Raw genomic sequence first — 17,381 nt, 5'->3', positions numbered from 1 at the left:
GCTGCGCCTGGGCCCAGGCTGCACTCCAGGGGGAACTGTTCTGCTGTGTATAGTTGTCAAGGTTCTGACCTGCACAAGGACTCCAGGCTGAATTCAGCCTGTGGTCCACGCAGTGATCTCAGAGGAGAGAAGACCTTTCTAATTTGCACCATGACTATCTGCTAACCAACCCTCAAACCCCAGGGGAGGCACCCATCCAGGTGCCCAAAGGGCTGGCAGCTTCCTTCCACGTTGGAGATTGTGCAGAGCCCCAGGAGCAGCACTAGTGCCCAGGTAGGTTACCTATGAACATGACGGAGGACTTCCGGAGAGAGGCTCGGGAATTCTTGGCGTACTCCAGGCTCTGGTTGAGAAATGTGAAGGCGCTGTCTCGGTGGGTGTTCACCTGGGACAAAGAGAACCCCCAAAGTGCTGAGCCCTCATGAGAACTAATTACTCATCCACTCCTCCCGAAGCTGGGAATGGTGACTGTCAGGCAGCCAAGCCCTGGCCTCTTGCCTCCTGAAAATCTCTGCCTGAGCCCCCAGAGGCCAGGCCTCATCTTCTCCTGGCGGATTACAAAAATCACTTTTGTGGTCTTTCTGCCTTGAGTGTCTCCTCTTCCAACCCACCCCCCTGCTGCAGCTGGAAGGAAAATTCTAAAATGTAAGTCCATTCAGAGGTGAGGATGCACATGACGTACAAGGGACATGATCGATAAGGAGAAAGGTCTGACCAGGGTGAAGGATTCAAGTGGCAGAGCAGGTGGGAATAAACTGGAAAGTGAGGAAGTTCTTAAAGGCCCTTAAAAGCCAAGCAGGCAGAGGGCTGACTTATGCTTTAGAAAATAGGAAGCCGGCATTCATTCATTTTTTTTTCTTATTTTTAGATTTTATTTATTACTTTTAGAGAGAGGGGGAGGAAGGGAGAAAGAGGGAGGAAAACATCAACATGTGGTTGCTGCTCACGCGCCCCCAACCGGGGACCTGGCCCTCAACTCATGCATGTGCCCTGACCAGGAATTGAACCAGAGGCCCTTTAGTTTGCAGGTGAGCGCTCAATCGGCTAAGCCACACCAGCCAGGGCCCAACATTCATTCTTGATAAGGTGATGGCAAAGCAATAATTTGGGCAAAATAATCTGACAGTGGTGCTTGGGATGAATTTGATCAAGTAGAAACTAGGGGGCAGACATCTTGCTAAGAGGCTGTTGTGGGAAATGAAGAGAAATCTGATCTGATCACTCCCCTGTTGACAATCTCCACATCAGGGAGTGAACTCCTGGGCATGATGCAAAGCCTTTATGATCATGTTCCTTCTCGGCCTCAACTTCCGCACTGCCTTCACCTGCCATGCACATTATGCTCCAGTCCCAGGATGTAGCCCAGTTCTCCTCAGATCTGTGCCTGATACAAGCAGTTGCTCCTAACTGCAGCGCCCTTCCCTCTCTTCATCTGAGGAATTCCCTCTCATCCCTTGAGGCTCAGCTCAGAAGCCAGCTCCTCCCTGAAGCTCCCGCAAACCTCAGGCAGAGCTGATCCCAGCACCTGTGATGTTTCTGCAGCATCTTGCACAATCTTTGTCACAGCACCTATGACATTGTGTTGCAATTATTTATACCCGTTTCCTCCACCGGAGCCTAAGCTCCCCAGAGAGAAGGAGCCGTCTCACTGCACTCAGGGCCTCAGTGCCCTGCACAGGACTTGGCATGCTGCAGGTGCCCAGAAACTGTTGGATGATGGATGGATGAGTGAGTGAGTGAATGAATGAATTGATGACTAGGTTCCCAACCCCTTCCTAAACCAAACGGTAGAACTTAACCTTCGCGTGAGCAAAACTAGGGACAGAGAATCCTGCAGAGTCACAAGCTGGCAGCCCACGGGCCATAAGTGACCAGCCAAGTGGTGACCCACACAGTGTTTTAAGCAAGCTAAACTGATTACTGATTAATGTCTTATAAAAATCTGGGTTTCACTCTGGCCAAGTAGCTCAGTTGGTTAAAATGTCTTCCCAATATGCCAAGGTTATGGGTCAGATCCCTGGTCAGGGCATATACAAGAATCAACCAATGAATGCATCAATTAGTGGAACAATAAATCAATGTTTCTCTCTCTAATAAAAAAAAAAAAAATCTGGGTTTCTAGCTTCTCTTGTGAAGGCGAGGACCTGGCAAGAGTGGCTGCACAGTGAGTTGGAGCACTCCACTCGGGCTTTCAGCAGGGACTGGGCCCTGCAGGCTGCCACAGGCACTGCCACTGCCACGTCACTCGTGAGCATGTCTGCCCAGTCCCTGGGCACTGCAAGTATTTGAATTAGCGCCCCGGCCAAGCACTTCCTCCAGGGCGTTTTCTCTCTGTGTAAAATGATGGTAACGATATTAGACACTGGGTGAGGAGATTCTGAGCATTCCTGAGAATGGTGGTCCTGAAACATCTTCCCAATCTGATATTTTGTATATATTTGTTAGGTTGGTATGGGGAATACTGACATGCTCGGTCCAAATCTCCCTTTGGGTTTGAAAAATGTATTCTCCCAGCTATGGAGATTGCTTTGGCTGAAGAAAACCGTTAACCCAAGGTCACGTCCCTTCACAGGGGGGCTGGCGGCCAGAGACAGGCAGGATGTAAAGATATGACCCCCGACTCCAATTTGGGGAATCTCACGAAGTGCTGGCTGAGGCCTCCCTGCAACCACGAGGAGGCTTGACTGCTCTGCCACTCTTGCTCCTCACTTTCCCTTCTGCAGGTGTTAACCCCAAGGGTGCACCCTCTTAAACCCCGTGCGTGCTAATCTGTCTTAGAGTCTGCATCCAGGGGAACCCTGCCCATGACAACAGGGAAGGTAAATGGGACCAGATGGCAAAGCTTCCTAAATGTTATGCGGAGGTACTGGGCCATATCCAGCACTTTACTACCTTAAGATGTTCTCAGGTGTTACCTAGAAAAGGGGTTCTGTGTGGTCAGATAAGTTTGGAAAACCGTAAATTAAACAGCCATGAAACGTGCCCTTAGCACGGAACGTCTCAGAGACTTCAAAGATCTGATGGTGCTGCAAATACCCAAGAGGAAGATGACAATGCAGTGTTTCCCAAACCTAGTTTGGGACGTCTGAGAACGTCCTTTCTCCCCAGTAGGGCATATCCTATAGAACTGGTGTCATAGCCCTGGCTGCTGCGGCTCACTTGGTTGGAGCATCATCTCATAAACCAAGAGATCTTGGGTTCTATTCCCAGTCAGCGTACGTGCCTAGGTCTGGGGGCCGGGCCTGTCAGGGTGCATACAAGAGGCAACTGATCGATGTTTCTCTCTCACATCGATGTTCCTCTCCCTCTCTCTCTCTCCCCCTCCCTTCCCTTCTCTCTAAAAACCAATAAGCATGTCCTCAGGTAAGGATAAAAAAAAAAAAAAAGAATTGTTGTCATAGACAAGACACTCTGGGAATTACTGTTGTAGAAAAGGGAGCCGGTAAAGCCCTTTCAGCAAGATAAACAGATGTGTGTTTTCACCAGACCACTCTGGTGGCCTGAGTGGGGAACGGATTGGAAAGGTGAGATTAAAAGCTGGGAGACCCACTGGAGGGCTAGACCCAAGTCCTAGCTGAGAGACATCCATGACCTGAACTAAAGGCAGTGACAGTGGGGGTGGGGAGGGAAAATCAGATTCAGACGTATTTAAGATATTTAAGATTGATCCAGTGTGGAAGGTGAGGGAGATGAAGGCATCTAGGCTGATTCTGGGTTTCAGCTTTGGGGCTCAAGAAGGACAGAGCAAAATGGCAACAGGAAGTCATAAGTTCGGAAGAGACATGCTGAGCTCGCAGTGCGTGTGGTTCAGTTTGGGGTTGGGGGTTGTGTCTGGTAAACCCCTGGAAAGGGAACACTAGGAGTAAGGAGAGAAGTTAGAGACCGAGATGAACATTCAGGAGCCAAAAACTCATGGGTGCTATTGGATTTCCAGTCAAGATGTAAAAAAAAAGAAGAGGAAAGGAAAGAACTGCCCATCTCCAACATACTCATAAGGAACCACTGGCGTCTTGGAAGCACTCACAAGGTAGTTGCAAATCTTGGCCACCGTCCGTTGCTGGCTGTCCCAGGGCTTCTGGCTATAAGCTCTTTTTGGCAAGTCCCACGCCATGAAGCAAGAACAGCGGGACAGGGTCTTCACACAGCACTGAGGACCAACAGAAAGAGAATACCAGAGCTGTGGAGTTCCGGGACCGCCAGAACATGTTCCAGAAGAAAGTCGTGTGAAACGGCACTTTGGAAAATCAATTCCCATTTGAAGTGGACAAGCGCAGCTGGTGTTTGGAAGAGGAATCCTGACACAGGTGCTTTCGGAAAACAGACTTCTCACCAGAGTGGTTAGTGACTCCGGATCAGTTTCCATAAAGGGAGAGGCGCCCGCAGGGCCAGGGGCCTGCGCACACTCACCGGGCCCACCTTGGCGTTGCCCTCTTGCATGGTCAGCAGCAGGGGAACCAAGGCGCTGATCAGCTGTTCCTCCATGGCAGGGGTGCGGGGCAACGACCGCAGCTTCTGGACCACCTTGCCGTACAGCTTGATGCAGGAGGAGCGCACATCTTCTCCTGACTGGGAGAGACGTGGAGGCTCAGGCACGCTCCCTCCTCCAGGAGGCAGCCTGGGCCTCTGCGCCTCACAGGGACACACCCCGGCCTTCCTTCCACTCATTCTGAGCCGCCCTCCAGGCACAGGAGGCACAGAGACAGAGAACAGCAGAGCCCCCTGGTGGGCCTGAGCTGGGGCCAGTGTCTCCCTGCTGGAGCCCAGGTCTGGAGCTCCTCCCGCTCTTCCCAGCCGGGCCTCCTGCTCACCCAAAACATGTCTTAGAGTCAAGTGGGAAAATGAGCCCTCTGCCTGGACCAATAAGAAATGCACCACCTGCAGGTGGACCAATAGCAATGAAGCAAGTCACTGGGAGACTTGATTATAAAAGAAGAGCTCCCTCCATGCGAGCCAATTAGAAAAGGACCTTTCTCTATGCAAACCTATTACAAAAAGATGCAGACAAGTTGGAATGATGAATGAGGTACCCCTTCCCCTGGGCTGACTTGGCCCTGCCCACTTGGCATTGCCCAGGTGCCAGTGGGCCATGGAGGTATTGCAACCTGCTGGGCAGTAAAGAACCATCCTCTATAGCCAACTCCCACCCCTCCCACCCACACCCAAGGGGGTCCCTTACATCACTGAAGTGTGGCAGCAGGATCTGCAGCAGCTCCACATAGGCTGAGCTGTCATTCAGTTTCCTGCGGTCCAGCCCCTTGAAGATGGTCTTGAGGTTTTCGCATGCCTCCATCAACAGCAGCCCATCCACATTCTTCAGAGCCTTCACCATGAAGGGCAGAAGAGCCTGCACCTTGGTGGTCTGTGGGGCAGGAGCATTTGGGATGGGGCCTCCTACTTGGGCTAACAGGTGGGAGACCCAGCCTCTGCTTCACCGAGAAGAACTCAGTGCAACAAGGCTCACTTCCAGGCCTTTGCTTCTGCCATCCCGCCGGCCTGGGACACCCTCACTCAAGCTCTTGCTGTCCCCAGAGCCTTCTTTGGCCCTGCTGACTCCTTCCTGGCCTGAATACCCGAAGCCCTTGGCTGTCTACTCCCTTCTTTGTATAATTATCAGTTAGCTTTAGAGTCTACATCTTGCCATTTCACCTGATATATATATATCATGAGCTGTAACAGTGCTTGGTAGAAAAAACAAAGCACTTTAAGAAATGCTAATGATGTCCCAACAATCCTAGCCTTGGTTTTCTAATCTGTAAAGCAGGAATAATTACTGCCATCCCCAGCCCCTCTCACACACGCTGCTTTTAGGGACATTGTGAAAACTCTGGATTACAAACTACTTCAAAACAAATGAAGTATTTAGGGAATTATTAAGGGATATCTATTTTACAGATGGAGCAGCTGAGGCACGGACAGAAACAGGCTCCGATTCTGATTCCAGCCATCGGCACCTGAAAGTCGATGACAGCCAGCTCCGTCCTTCCTCCAACCCAGAGTCCAGCTGGGCTGGGCTTTCCTCTGCCCTCGGCTTACCTTTCCAGTCTTGCGGGCCAGGGTGGCCAGGCCTCGGATGGACAGAATCTTCATGATGGGATCGCGGTGGTTCAGGCCTTCCGCCATCCGCCCCAAAGAGTATTCCTCAGGAATCTGCTGCACCTGCTCCATCTGGAGGAGCTAAGGGAGAAACAGTGATTACTCCCTGGACGGAGGGGATAGGCAGCCCTCTGGGTCCCATGCACTGGTAGCACAGGCCGGATGACCAGGGGCCGGGTGTGGGGCACGAACAATTACTGCCCAGTCAGCACCGTCCAATGCAAGCCACGTGTACAGGCCTAAATTTCCTAATAGCCACATTAAAAGAGTGAAAAGAAATAGGAAACATTAACTTTACTAATACATCTTATTTAACCCAGTATATCCAAACTAGTATCATTTCAGCATGTAATCAATATAAAACTTATTGATATATTTCACACTGAAACTTGGTGTGAATTTTATACTCCGGACACATTTCAATTCAGACTGCATTACAAGGGTCAACTAGGTCCCATGTGGCTGGTGGCAACCGTATTGGACAGTCCAGGTTTGGTTGGTGAGAGCCACTGGTCCTCTGTCTCCACCCAGCACTCAGTGGTGACGGCCCTGCGCCCTGTCCTTTCTGCCCACTCTTCCCAGTGAGCCCCCCATTCTCAGAATCTTAACTGCTGTCCCCGGGTAAATAACTCCTAAGTCTGTGCCTCCAGCTCAGCCTCCATCTGGAGCTTCCAATTTGGAAAACCAACAGTTCACCGCACACCTCCACCAGATGTCCAGCACCTCATGTCAGAGCTAAACATGTCACTACCCAGCTCAGAGCCCCCATTCTCCCCCATTGCCTTCCTCCATCAACCCTAATTGCTCTGGGGCCCCATTCATGCCTGCCTGCCCTCTAGCCCCACTTGCTATAAACCAGCTTCTAAACAAGCTGCGCACCATTCATGGAATGACCCAGACTGTTTTGTCCCTTTAGGGTGGACAGGATGCCCTTCTGCCACAGCAGCCACCTCCACTCTAGCCCCTGCTTACTTTGCATGACTCCATCTAGAACTCAGCCCCCGAGAAGCCACGTCTGACGGTGCCCCCAAGACTCACCTCGGCTGCTGGCTCCCTTCTCTGGGCCCCCTAGGGCCCTGAACATGGAGACCTTAGGGCTCCCCTCTGTTAATGTGTCTGCCTGCCCTCTCCCATTGTGGGTTTCCTTGAGGACACAAACAAGTGTTTCTCCTTTGGGTCCCTTTGAGACAGCTGTGGTGTGGCATATATGCTTAGGGGACACTTGTTGCCTGAAACATGAAATTTGGTTCCTTTCCTCATTAGAATTGCCCTTCCTCCTGTGTCCCCATTGCAGGGTTAGCAACCGCCACCCCCCCAATTCTTTTCCCAGCCCCAAACCACACATCACTCTCATCTCCTTCCTTTCCCTCCTCACCCTCCCCACCCACCACAATCACCGGTCTTCATTTTCTGCCTAGTTGTCCTCATAAACACTTCTCCTACCTGTTACCCTGCCCTATATCTACTGAGACTAGTGAGACCGTGTGTCTGTGTAATGAGAAGAGAGAGCTGGGGAGAGGGGCTCCTACCCATCCGTACAGGATACTCAGGCCTGCTATGCACCAGGTTCTGTGCTGGGCACTAGAAATACAGAAAAGAGTCAAGATGACGATGACGGTAATAATAGCAACAGAGTTGACTCACAGAGAGCACTTCCTGTGTCCTGGCACTGTTCTGAGTGCTGGATGTAAACTCACTGAATCCTCATCGAAACCCTATGAGATGGGCAGTTCATTATCCCCACATTACAGGTGAGGAAACTGAGGCACAGGCAGGTTCAGTGACTTGCCCAAGGTCACACAGCGCCCTAGAGGAGTTCCCTGGCCATTGGTAGAAGCAAGTACACACACGACACACACAGCATAGGGGCCTGGGGAGCCAGGGAGGAACATCTGAGCCTCATCAAAGTTCCAGAGTGTATGCAGCAGGCCTGGCTCTGGCCAGGAGCAGACCACCACCTCTTCTGGGAAGTAGGAGAGCCTAGGGGAGGACCCTTGCTCCTGGAGGGAGGGCCGCTGCTCAGGGTTCCAGGCGAATGCTGGGGAAGATTAAGTCTAGAGTGGTGAACACAAGAGCATCCCCCGAGATCTGGCAAGGTCCGACTTCCCACCCCCTCCCCGAAGAAACTGTGCAGCAGCCACTTAAGACTAAGGCTGATTGCAATAGAAGAGCCAGTCATGCAGACGTGGTCTGAAGCTCTCTGGACTCCCTGAGGTGCATGACCTGGAAAAATGCCCCTAAACTTGAGCCTCACAAGTCTTCTTTTGCAGCACTGCTGTGCAGATTAGAAGGGTAACTAACAAATGAAAGCAGTCAGCACAGGGTTTGGGACATAGTAGGCTCTCAAGAAATGATATTTTCCCTTTCCACACCAGAACCATGCAGAAAATTAGAAGTAAGACCCATGCTTATCATCCTGGAGGTGATGTTCTGCTGGTGCCTGCAAAGCCAGGCAAAGTGTCCATTCTGACCCTCACTTCTCTATTCAATCTCCCCATCTGGGAGCCCTCCGAGGACTGGGTCTGGGGCTGCAATGCATGGCCCCTGTTCTGCAGACTCACAGTCCAGAAGAGGACTTCTGCAGAGGCAGAAAATATGCAAGGAGTACCTGGAATGCCATGCTGCCTCCTGTGCACCTGGCAGACTTGGCTCACCTGTCAAGGCCTGTCTCAAATGGCACCTCCTCCAGGAAGCCTTCCTTAACTGAGCCTCCTGCCTCTGAGCCCCACTGTACAGACCCCAGTGATAGCCCTGACCTGCCACATGACAATCAGCAGGTCAAAAGAGGCACACAGGGGTAGCTTAAGAGAGTGTCCGTCAACCGATGAAGGGATAAAGAAAACGTGGTATATACATACTACAAAATATGATTTAGCCTTAAAAAGGAATGAAATTCTACAACATAGGTGAATCTTAAAAGCCTTATGTTAAGTACAATAAGCCAGATAGTGTAGATTTCACTTATCCAAAACCTAGAAAAGGCAGATTCACAGAGACAGGAAGTAGAAGGTGGTTGCCAGGGGCCAGGAGAGGGGGGATGGGAAGTTTCAGTTTGGGAACGAAGATGAAAAAGTTCGGGAGATGATGGTGGTGATGGCTGCACAACACTACGAATGCACTTAATGCCACTGTGCTGTACAGTTAAAATGATTAAAGAAGCAAGTTTTGTGATATACATGGTGGGGCAAAAGTAGGCTTACAGCTGTTCATATGGAAAATAATACAATAATTAATAAATAATAATACAAAAATAATGTACTCACAAGTGTAAACCTACTTTTGCCCCATGTGTATTTTACCACATGCACGCACACATACATACACATACACACAGTGTTCTAAGAGCTCAGATGTCTGGGTTTGAATTCCAGATCTGCCACTTACAGGCTGCATGGCCTTAGGAAAGTTATTTAAATCTGTGCCTGTTTATTCCTCTGAAATGGGAGATAGAATGGTATCTGCACCACTGGATTGCGTGAGGATTACATGAATCAGTATGTGTAAGGGTCCTAGAATGTGCCTGGAAGCTAGTAAGTGCTCAGTACGTGTTCTATTATTATAAGTAGGTCTCCCCTTCTGGGTCTGACCCTATCCATGTCCTGACTCATCTTTCCCCAGCAACGCCCTCCTAGTACCCCCACACACACTCGCTCAGCTTAGATGTCACTTGCTCAAGGAAGCCCTCCCTGATGATCCCCATCATAGCACACATCACTCTACAGCACCCCATGTTATAATGGGGATGTCCTCTCGCTCCTTTGCTGCACCAAGGATTCATTGAGGGCAGGACAGAGTCAAACGTATGTTTATACCTCCAATCTGGTGCTTGGCACACAGAAATGCCCAGCGAAGGATAGCGGTTGCCTGGGGAACAGAAGGGGTCTGAGAAGAGTGGAATGGGGTGAAGGAGTGGAAAGAGGAGGAGAAAAGGGAGGGAAGAAGGAGCTCTTCCTATTCAAGAGAAATCATGCTCACCACAGACTGTCAATTGTTAAGTACTATTTGCGCAGGACAAAAGACCACTAATGTGAACTGAAGCCTATGCTCAGGGGAAGGCCTGGGAGCAGCCCCACCGTGCACGCAGTGCCCCATTGGTACCTCCACTAAGAAGGCGGTGGCGGTGATCTTGTGCTTCTCGTCGCCTTGCTCCAGGAGCCAGTTGAGCAGGCAGAGGATGTGGTACAGCTCCCGGCAGGAGCAGTGCACCATGGCCCTGCAGGTGGGGAAGGGGAGCAGTCCGTCAGGCTCTCTGGCCCCAGGGAGGCCTGCTGTGTGGGAGTCTGGCCAAGACACTGGAAACCATGAACAAGACAGGGTCACCTGGGCTTCTGCATTCCCAGGATTTCCCACCTGGACAGGACCTCAGAGGCCATCTAGTTTAACTATTTTGTTTTACAGATGGGGAAACTGAGGCTTAGAGTAGGAATGTGGCTTGCCCAACAGCACAGGGCAAATCAGTAAGACAGCCTGACTTCAGACTGCCCACTGAACAGGACCACCCCAGGAGGAGGAGGCCGGAAGGAGAGGGTGTGAGGACCCGCTCCTAAGCGCCCAGCAGCAGCCAGGTGCTTTCACATTGTTATTGCATTTGATCCTCCCCATTAAGCCCCGAGCACATTGCCGTTATTATTCCCATTTTCATAAATAAGGAGACAGGGACTTCAAGTGTAACCTGCTCAGGATCACAGAACCGGAAATATGGCAGAGCTGGCGCCCCAGCCCAGGGCCCCCCACTCCAGCTGCCTTGTTCGTTGTACCAAGTCAGTAGTTCTCAAAATGTGGCCCCTTGATCAGCAGTATCAGCATCCCTGGAAACGTGTCAAAAGTGCACATTCTCGGGCCCCCATCCCAGACCGACTGAATCAGAAACTCTGAGAGTGGGGCCCAGCAATCAGTGTTGAAACAAGCCCTGCTTGCTCAAGTCTGGGGACCACTGCACTATGCTCCATTATCAGCGAACCCAGGAAGTGTGGCAGCTGTGCCCAGAGACTGGAGTAAGGCAGCTCGGGCTCAAATCCTGGCCCCACCACTAGCTGTGTGACTTTGGCAAGTCACTTAACTTCTCCGTGCCTTGGTTTCCTCTTTGGTAACACTGGGATAACAGTAGTACTATTTCATCGGTCACGGTGAGAATTAAATGGAATAATCCACATACATACAGCTCTTTGCACGGTGCCTCAAGCATAGTAAGTGCTCAATAAATGTGCTTGTATGCTGAGACCCCAAGGAGACCCCATCCTGGGCACTTGGTGCAGGGCTGAGGCAGGCATTCCTGCAGGACTCACATCTTTAAAATCAAGGTGTCTGTCCTCTCCTGACCCCACGGGAGGCTGTGTGTAGTTGCAGGGAAGAGCCCCAGTTGGGGTCAGCAGGTCATTTCCCAGCTTTGCCACTTCCTGGCTCTGTGACCTTTGGTACACAACTGTCCCTCTCTGGCATCCTCCTCTGCATCAGTAATTCCTGCCCCACCAGGCAGCATGACGATAGTAAGAGCTAACCTGTGTGTCTGAGCTCTGACCATATGCTAGAGGCTGTTCCGAGTGCTTTACTTAACCCTCACCCCAAATCTTGGCCGTGGGTCCTATTGTTACTTCCTTACGACTGAAGGGAAAGCCGAGACATGGACAGGGATGTAACTTGCCCTGGGTCACACAGATGGGACGCAGCAAGCGGGCATTCAGACGCAGGCAGACCACCTCCAAGGCCACACTCTGACCCTCTCAGCCATCCCATCATTTCTGTAGCACTGGGGGTATTAAATTCATGATGCTGTGAGGAAAGGTGCTTTATAAACAACCTAAGTGCTCTGCGGTTGCCAGGTCCTGTGATACCCGGTTTGCTCTGAAGAGCGTGCACCGTCGTTCACATCTGTGTTGTCTACCCACCAAGGCAGACGGGATCTGCTGGTTTTAGAGGAGAGGTGATGGGCTGAGGGAAGGGTTTTGCCCAGAGGCCTGCAAACCCAAGTGTGTCTGAAGACGCTGAGGTCCCTCCCCTCCTTCCAACCCCTGCCTTGGGGGCCCCTGGCCTCACCTAGCCAGCAGGGACACTCCTCGGTGGTGGTTCTCCGCTTGTCCCAAGAGCTCCCAGCCGCCCTGGTCATCCAGAAAGGCGGCCTCAGACGAGCAGCCCATCTTCAGCAGCAGGGTTTTCACCACTTTGACCACACAACTGCCAAGATAAGGGGGCTGAGACCTCATGTCACCCCGCCCCCAGCAGGCTGGGCCGCCCTCCACCCAGGACTCTCCCACCATCAGCTCCCATCTAGCCAGACAAGCTCCTCTCTGTCATGCTAATCATTAGCTAGTGGTGTCCAGTGGATCCACAAAAAGTGGCTTTTTTACAAACAATTATTAGCTTTGAGAACAAGAGTGTAAACAGAAGCAAGATGTCCCTCTCTTTGGAGCTGCTGCTTTACCCTCCCTTTTCCCCTGAGTTTCTTTACTGAATGGAGAGGTCGGATTGGAGCCTCCCGCCTCCCAGGTCCTGCCTCAAGCTTGCCCTCCACCCCCATCAAGCCCATGGCGGGGGGAGCTCCATGGGACAGTCCTTTCTGCTCCTTCACACACAGTCTCCTGTCCAACCCTGAGTCCTTCATTCGCTCAGGACACTTAAGGAGTGAGTCCCAAGTCTAGGTGCACAACAAAAGTCCCTGGGGAGCCTGCACCACCCGGGGACTATCAGGCTGGGACGCCGGTCTGTGCTTTGAAGGCCCTGGGTGAGCCTGAGGAGCCCTGGTACGAGGGAACAGGAGGAGGGCTCCGCCAGGGGCTGTCATCCCCCTGCATGCACGGCCCCGGCTGCTCATGGGTATATATTGTATATGTGTGTGTGTGTGCGGACATGCACGCGTGTAGATCTGTGAGTGTGTGTATGAGCCTTTAGTAAAATAAAAACTGACAATGTGTGGAATAAAGTTTACATTTAAACACAGTTTTCCAGAAAGCCAAACACTTGCTTTAAGAGTTTAAGACACGGTTTTGTGGGCATAGTTCAGCTGATGCTCAGGGCTGGTGGTTCTAGGATCCAGGACAAGGCATCAAAGCATTTTGGAACTCAGGTGATGTTCAGGAATTTGCTCTGAATTTTTCTCTTTGGGGTTTTGTAATGAATATGAGTCCAGTGTAAAAATTCAAGTCATGCAATCTTTGTGTGGATTCTTTGAAACACATGCTGTCGGGGACAGTCCTTCACTAGCCATGCTGTTAAGAGTTTAAAGTTACACACACATGTGCATACACGCACACACATGCATACACACACACACACACACACACACACACACACGAGGGGATAGAGTGGGGCAGGCCCCAGGTGTTGTTCACCCTAACAGCCGAGGGCTCACCCTCCCCAACTCTCCCATCCACTGTCCTCCCTCTGCCCCTGAAACTCCCAGCATGGGCTAAGCTGAGACTTATGCATTTTGTTTAGAGAAGGAAGGTTATATCTTCCAGTTCAAGTATTAGCAGCACCTTTAACTAAAACAGAACGAACCACCTGCGTGTGCTCTCTGTTATGTGTCTCCATCTCCAGTGGCAGTTGGTCACCTCTCGCTAACTGGTTCGGGGACGGCATTGAGCTCAAGGCTCAGAAGCTCCACAGGAAAGAATGTGACTTAGAGGTTTCAGACAGTCACAGCAGACCCCTGACCTCATCTGTGCAGCCCACAAAGAATGTAGATTTAGGCCAAAACTTCCAAACACAGAGCTACATCATTCATAGTTTGTCTTCTCCCACTTCACCACTTTCTCAATAAGGCTCCAAAGTTTAACAAAAATGACCTTCTCCATCACCCTTCCTCCCCACCTCACTCCCGAAGAGACACCTGGAAAAGCCCAAAGAAGGCCAGCCTGCGCTGCTTTGTAAAAAGGCAGAGGTACACTGTTGGGAGAAAGCTGCGGGGTAGGGGGTGCATTTCCTTCAGCTCCCCAAACACCAACTCTGCGAGCTTCACCTTCCTGGAAGGTTCCTGGCTTTTCCCAGCAAATGGAGCCAGTGTTGCCCTGTTCCTGCACTGGGATGGGGGGTGGGAAGGCGGCAGGGAGCAAGGATCTAACACCAGCTGCTTCAGAGCCCGAGGCTGCTGCAGAGCATGGAAGCTGAACTGCACGGGATGCACTGTCAAGCTCTATCTATGGTTCCAGCGTCCTGCTGGAACACCCCCACCCCCTTCAAACCCAAGTCCGTGTGACAGAGCTGGGGCCCACACTCATCGCCTCCACCCACCTCTCCTCACGGGAGGCTGTGACAGTCTCTGTGCACTTAGTCATCTCCTTAGAGCTTTTCCTTTCCTTCACCGGGGCCTGGAGCACCCACGACCCACTTGGCTTCCACGCCCCGGTGCCTAGTTTCCTCGGGCTGCCCTAACCAACGGCCAAATAATTGGTGGCTTAAAACAACAGAAATTTATTCTCTCTCCATTCTGGACACCACAAGTCCCAAATCCAGTTGCCAGCAGGGCCCTGCTCCCTCTGAGGGTCGAGGAGAGGACCCGTCCTGGCCTCCGCCTGCTTCCGGTGACTCATGGCGTTCCTTGGCTTGTGGCTGCGGCTCTCCGGTCTCTGTCTCTCTTCACGTGGCCTTCCCCTCCATGTGCGTCTTTTCCTCTTCGTATAACAACACTTATTGCTGCATTTAGGACCCACCTGGCTCATCCAAGATGATGTCATCTCAAGCTCCTCAATTATCTTCAAAGACCCTTTTTCCAAATAAGGTCACACTTGGAGGTTCCAGGTGGGACCCGCCATGCAGCCCTCTCCACCCAGGTACCACCTTGTGGCTTTTCTGGTCCCCTTCAGCGTGGTACTTGCCCACCTCTGGTTTTCTGTCTCAGATGATGCCTCCTGCGAGACAGAGGTGAGGGTGGACGCTCAGGCTCTCTTCCAGCTCCCTGGTGCAAGCATCAACAGATTGAAGCCCTCCATGTCAGGAGTTTGCACCTTCACTCGGCAGCCCAGGACTTTTCCACGATGTGTTCCTCTTCTTCCTCTTCCACTTCCCCCTCCACTTTCCTCTGGTTTTGTTTTCCCTCCAGCCACCAGCTTTCTGAGTCAGGGGTGACACCCTCATGGCAGCACCTGTGAGCGCCAGGGGAGTGAGTGCCAGTGTCCCGCTGTGATGCCATCCTATTTAGTCCTTACAACACACCTAGGGGGTAGAAATCTCTTACCCCAGTTTATAGGCAAAGGAACAAGCCACCAAGACGTTAAGGTAGTTTCCCTAAAGTACAAAGCACAAAGTGGTGGAAGCATGACTCAAATCCAAGCCCAGCTGCAAAACTGCTTGCCCTGTGCCCCTCAAAGTGCACCTCTGTGAGCATAACACGCAAGAGAAGCCAAAAAGGAAAAAGCTAACAAACTGGTCTACATACATTTAAAATTTCTGAGTGGCAAAAACAAACAGACAAAAAATAAATAAACAGTAAAATCGTTGCCCGTCACGTAACAAACTAGAATACGAATGACAAAGAGTAGTGTCCTTAATATATAAAGCACTTCTACAAATAATTAAGGAAAATTCCCAACAGTTTTGTATAAAATTGGACAAAGGACAAGAACAAGTGGCTCACAGAAAACACAAACAGCATCTCACCCTTAACCCCACTCACTATAAGAGAAACACAAACTAAAATTGCAGCAAAATACAGTATTCTCTCACTTATCGCAGGTATTACGTTCTAGACCCCCCTCCCGTGAAGTAGGAACCTTACATTTATTCTACACTCTTAAATCTACGTAACTTTAACACCATACGTATACAGTACCGCAAAATCCCATGATACAGCGAAAAATCCGCGATAAATAATTAAATATAATATTTTTTTTAATTCCGCGATGCAGTGAGGCTGCGATAAGTGAACTGCGATATAGAGAGGGACTACTGTGCCTTTTGTTCCCCAGTTCTCAGACTGGCTGAGATGAAAATGTTTTATACAGTATTGTGCTGGCAAAATGCGAGGAGACAGACACTCATACACCACTGGTGGCGGTGCCCTTGTTGGAGGCTATTTGGCAAGTTCGGTGCTTTAGGATATATTGCAATTCCTCTTCCATCACATCACTGGTCAAGAACCCTTTTCCCCAGACATTCCTATTCCACCTGACTATTTAGATGCAGAGACCTTCTTTGCTGCAGCCATCCTGCTGTCAGGAATTCCTCCTATACATACGATCGCATGTGTGCACATACAGACATGTGGACAAGCAAACTCACTGCAGCATTGTTTGTAATCACAAAGGGCTTCAAAGTGCCTAAATGAAGAGGACTCTGGTGAAATAAATTACGGTACATTGAAATTAATATTGAAATTAATTTTTTTACATGAAAATATTATGCAGCTGTGAAAAATGATGGGTGGCACTATATGTAGTTATCTCTAAGACATAATATATGCTAAAAGCAAAAATGTGTAACTGCGTACGGGTCACAGTTCCATTGGTAGAAAAACAGAGAAATAAATGTGTGCTTATCTTTGTACACACCACCTCTGAAAGGTCATGAAAGAACTCTGTCCTTCTGGGGAGGGTGACTGGGTGAAGAAAATATCTTTTGAGATTTTTACCATGTGCATATATTACCTATTCCAATTAACCATTTAAAACTGGATGTCCAGGCCTTAGATAAAACCCCCCTGGGGAGGGCCGATTCTCTCCCGCAGCCCAGCACTAAGCAGAGTCTGACACACAGCAAGGGCTCACAAATAGTTGCTGAACAGATGATTGCCTCTCACAGAAGTGTGGTTCTGTTTTCTCTTCCAGTCTCACAGCTGATTTCTACTTATCGATTGCCCTAAAGACTTTCAGAAGGGCCCTTGGCGGGGTGGGGGGCGAGGGAGTGGGTCGGGGTGGCCCTCCCTGAGCCAGGAACAGCAGGAGCATACCACACAGGTACGAAGGCAGAGAGCTGTGCATCCTTCTTGGCGTCCTCGTGGGAACCCACGAGCTCAGACAGGTTGAGGCCGATGTGGTGATGGACCTGAACGAGCAAGGCCAGAAGCAGATGGGGATAGATGTGCCTCACATGGTCCAGGCAGCTGTCGACGGACAGGAGCGCACACAGGCCGCTGGCTGCCTGGGGGCAGAGAAGAGGCGTGTGAGATGTCCTGGCCCACTGTCTCAGCATTGCTGGCAGGGGGTGGACTGCTTCTCTAGGAGGTCAGACCTGGATCTTTGCTCTACTCTGGCGTGGCCTGGGAAAGCCCAGATCTCCCTGAATCCCGACTCCCACTCCTGGCTTTGTGGGTGGGCCCTGCACTGGAGCAATAACAAAAGCCTGCCTCTTTGATGTTG

The 17,381-nt window shown here is 50.9% G+C and overlaps 1 protein-coding gene across 1 annotated transcript in view; it reads right to left on the bottom strand.

Annotated features, from left to right (window-relative positions):
* LOC150016810 (maestro heat-like repeat-containing protein family member 7) overlaps positions 1 to 17,381 on the bottom strand; it is a 31,806-nt gene that overhangs the window by 2,535 nt on the left and 11,890 nt on the right. The window contains exons 10-17 of the mRNA XM_090268362.1: positions 16,973 to 17,163; positions 12,127 to 12,264; positions 10,192 to 10,306; positions 6,034 to 6,174; positions 5,177 to 5,359; positions 4,408 to 4,566; positions 4,025 to 4,147; positions 283 to 385 (exon numbers count right to left, since the gene is read on the bottom strand). Coding sequence (XP_090124488.1) covers positions 283 to 385; positions 4,025 to 4,147; positions 4,408 to 4,566; positions 5,177 to 5,359; positions 6,034 to 6,174; positions 10,192 to 10,306; positions 12,127 to 12,264; positions 16,973 to 17,163 — 1,153 coding nt within the window. The remainder of the gene's footprint in view (positions 1 to 282; positions 386 to 4,024; positions 4,148 to 4,407; positions 4,567 to 5,176; positions 5,360 to 6,033; positions 6,175 to 10,191; positions 10,307 to 12,126; positions 12,265 to 16,972; positions 17,164 to 17,381) is intronic.

This window comes from Furipterus horrens, unplaced genomic scaffold (genome assembly GCF_987537825.1).
Source record: "Furipterus horrens unplaced genomic scaffold, mFurHor1.1.pri manual_scaffold_3, whole genome shotgun sequence".
Taxonomy (NCBI): Eukaryota; Metazoa; Chordata; class Mammalia; order Chiroptera; family Furipteridae; genus Furipterus; species Furipterus horrens.
The sequence above is the reverse complement of the archived record's forward strand: the minus strand, read 5'-3'. Positions and strand labels throughout refer to the sequence as shown.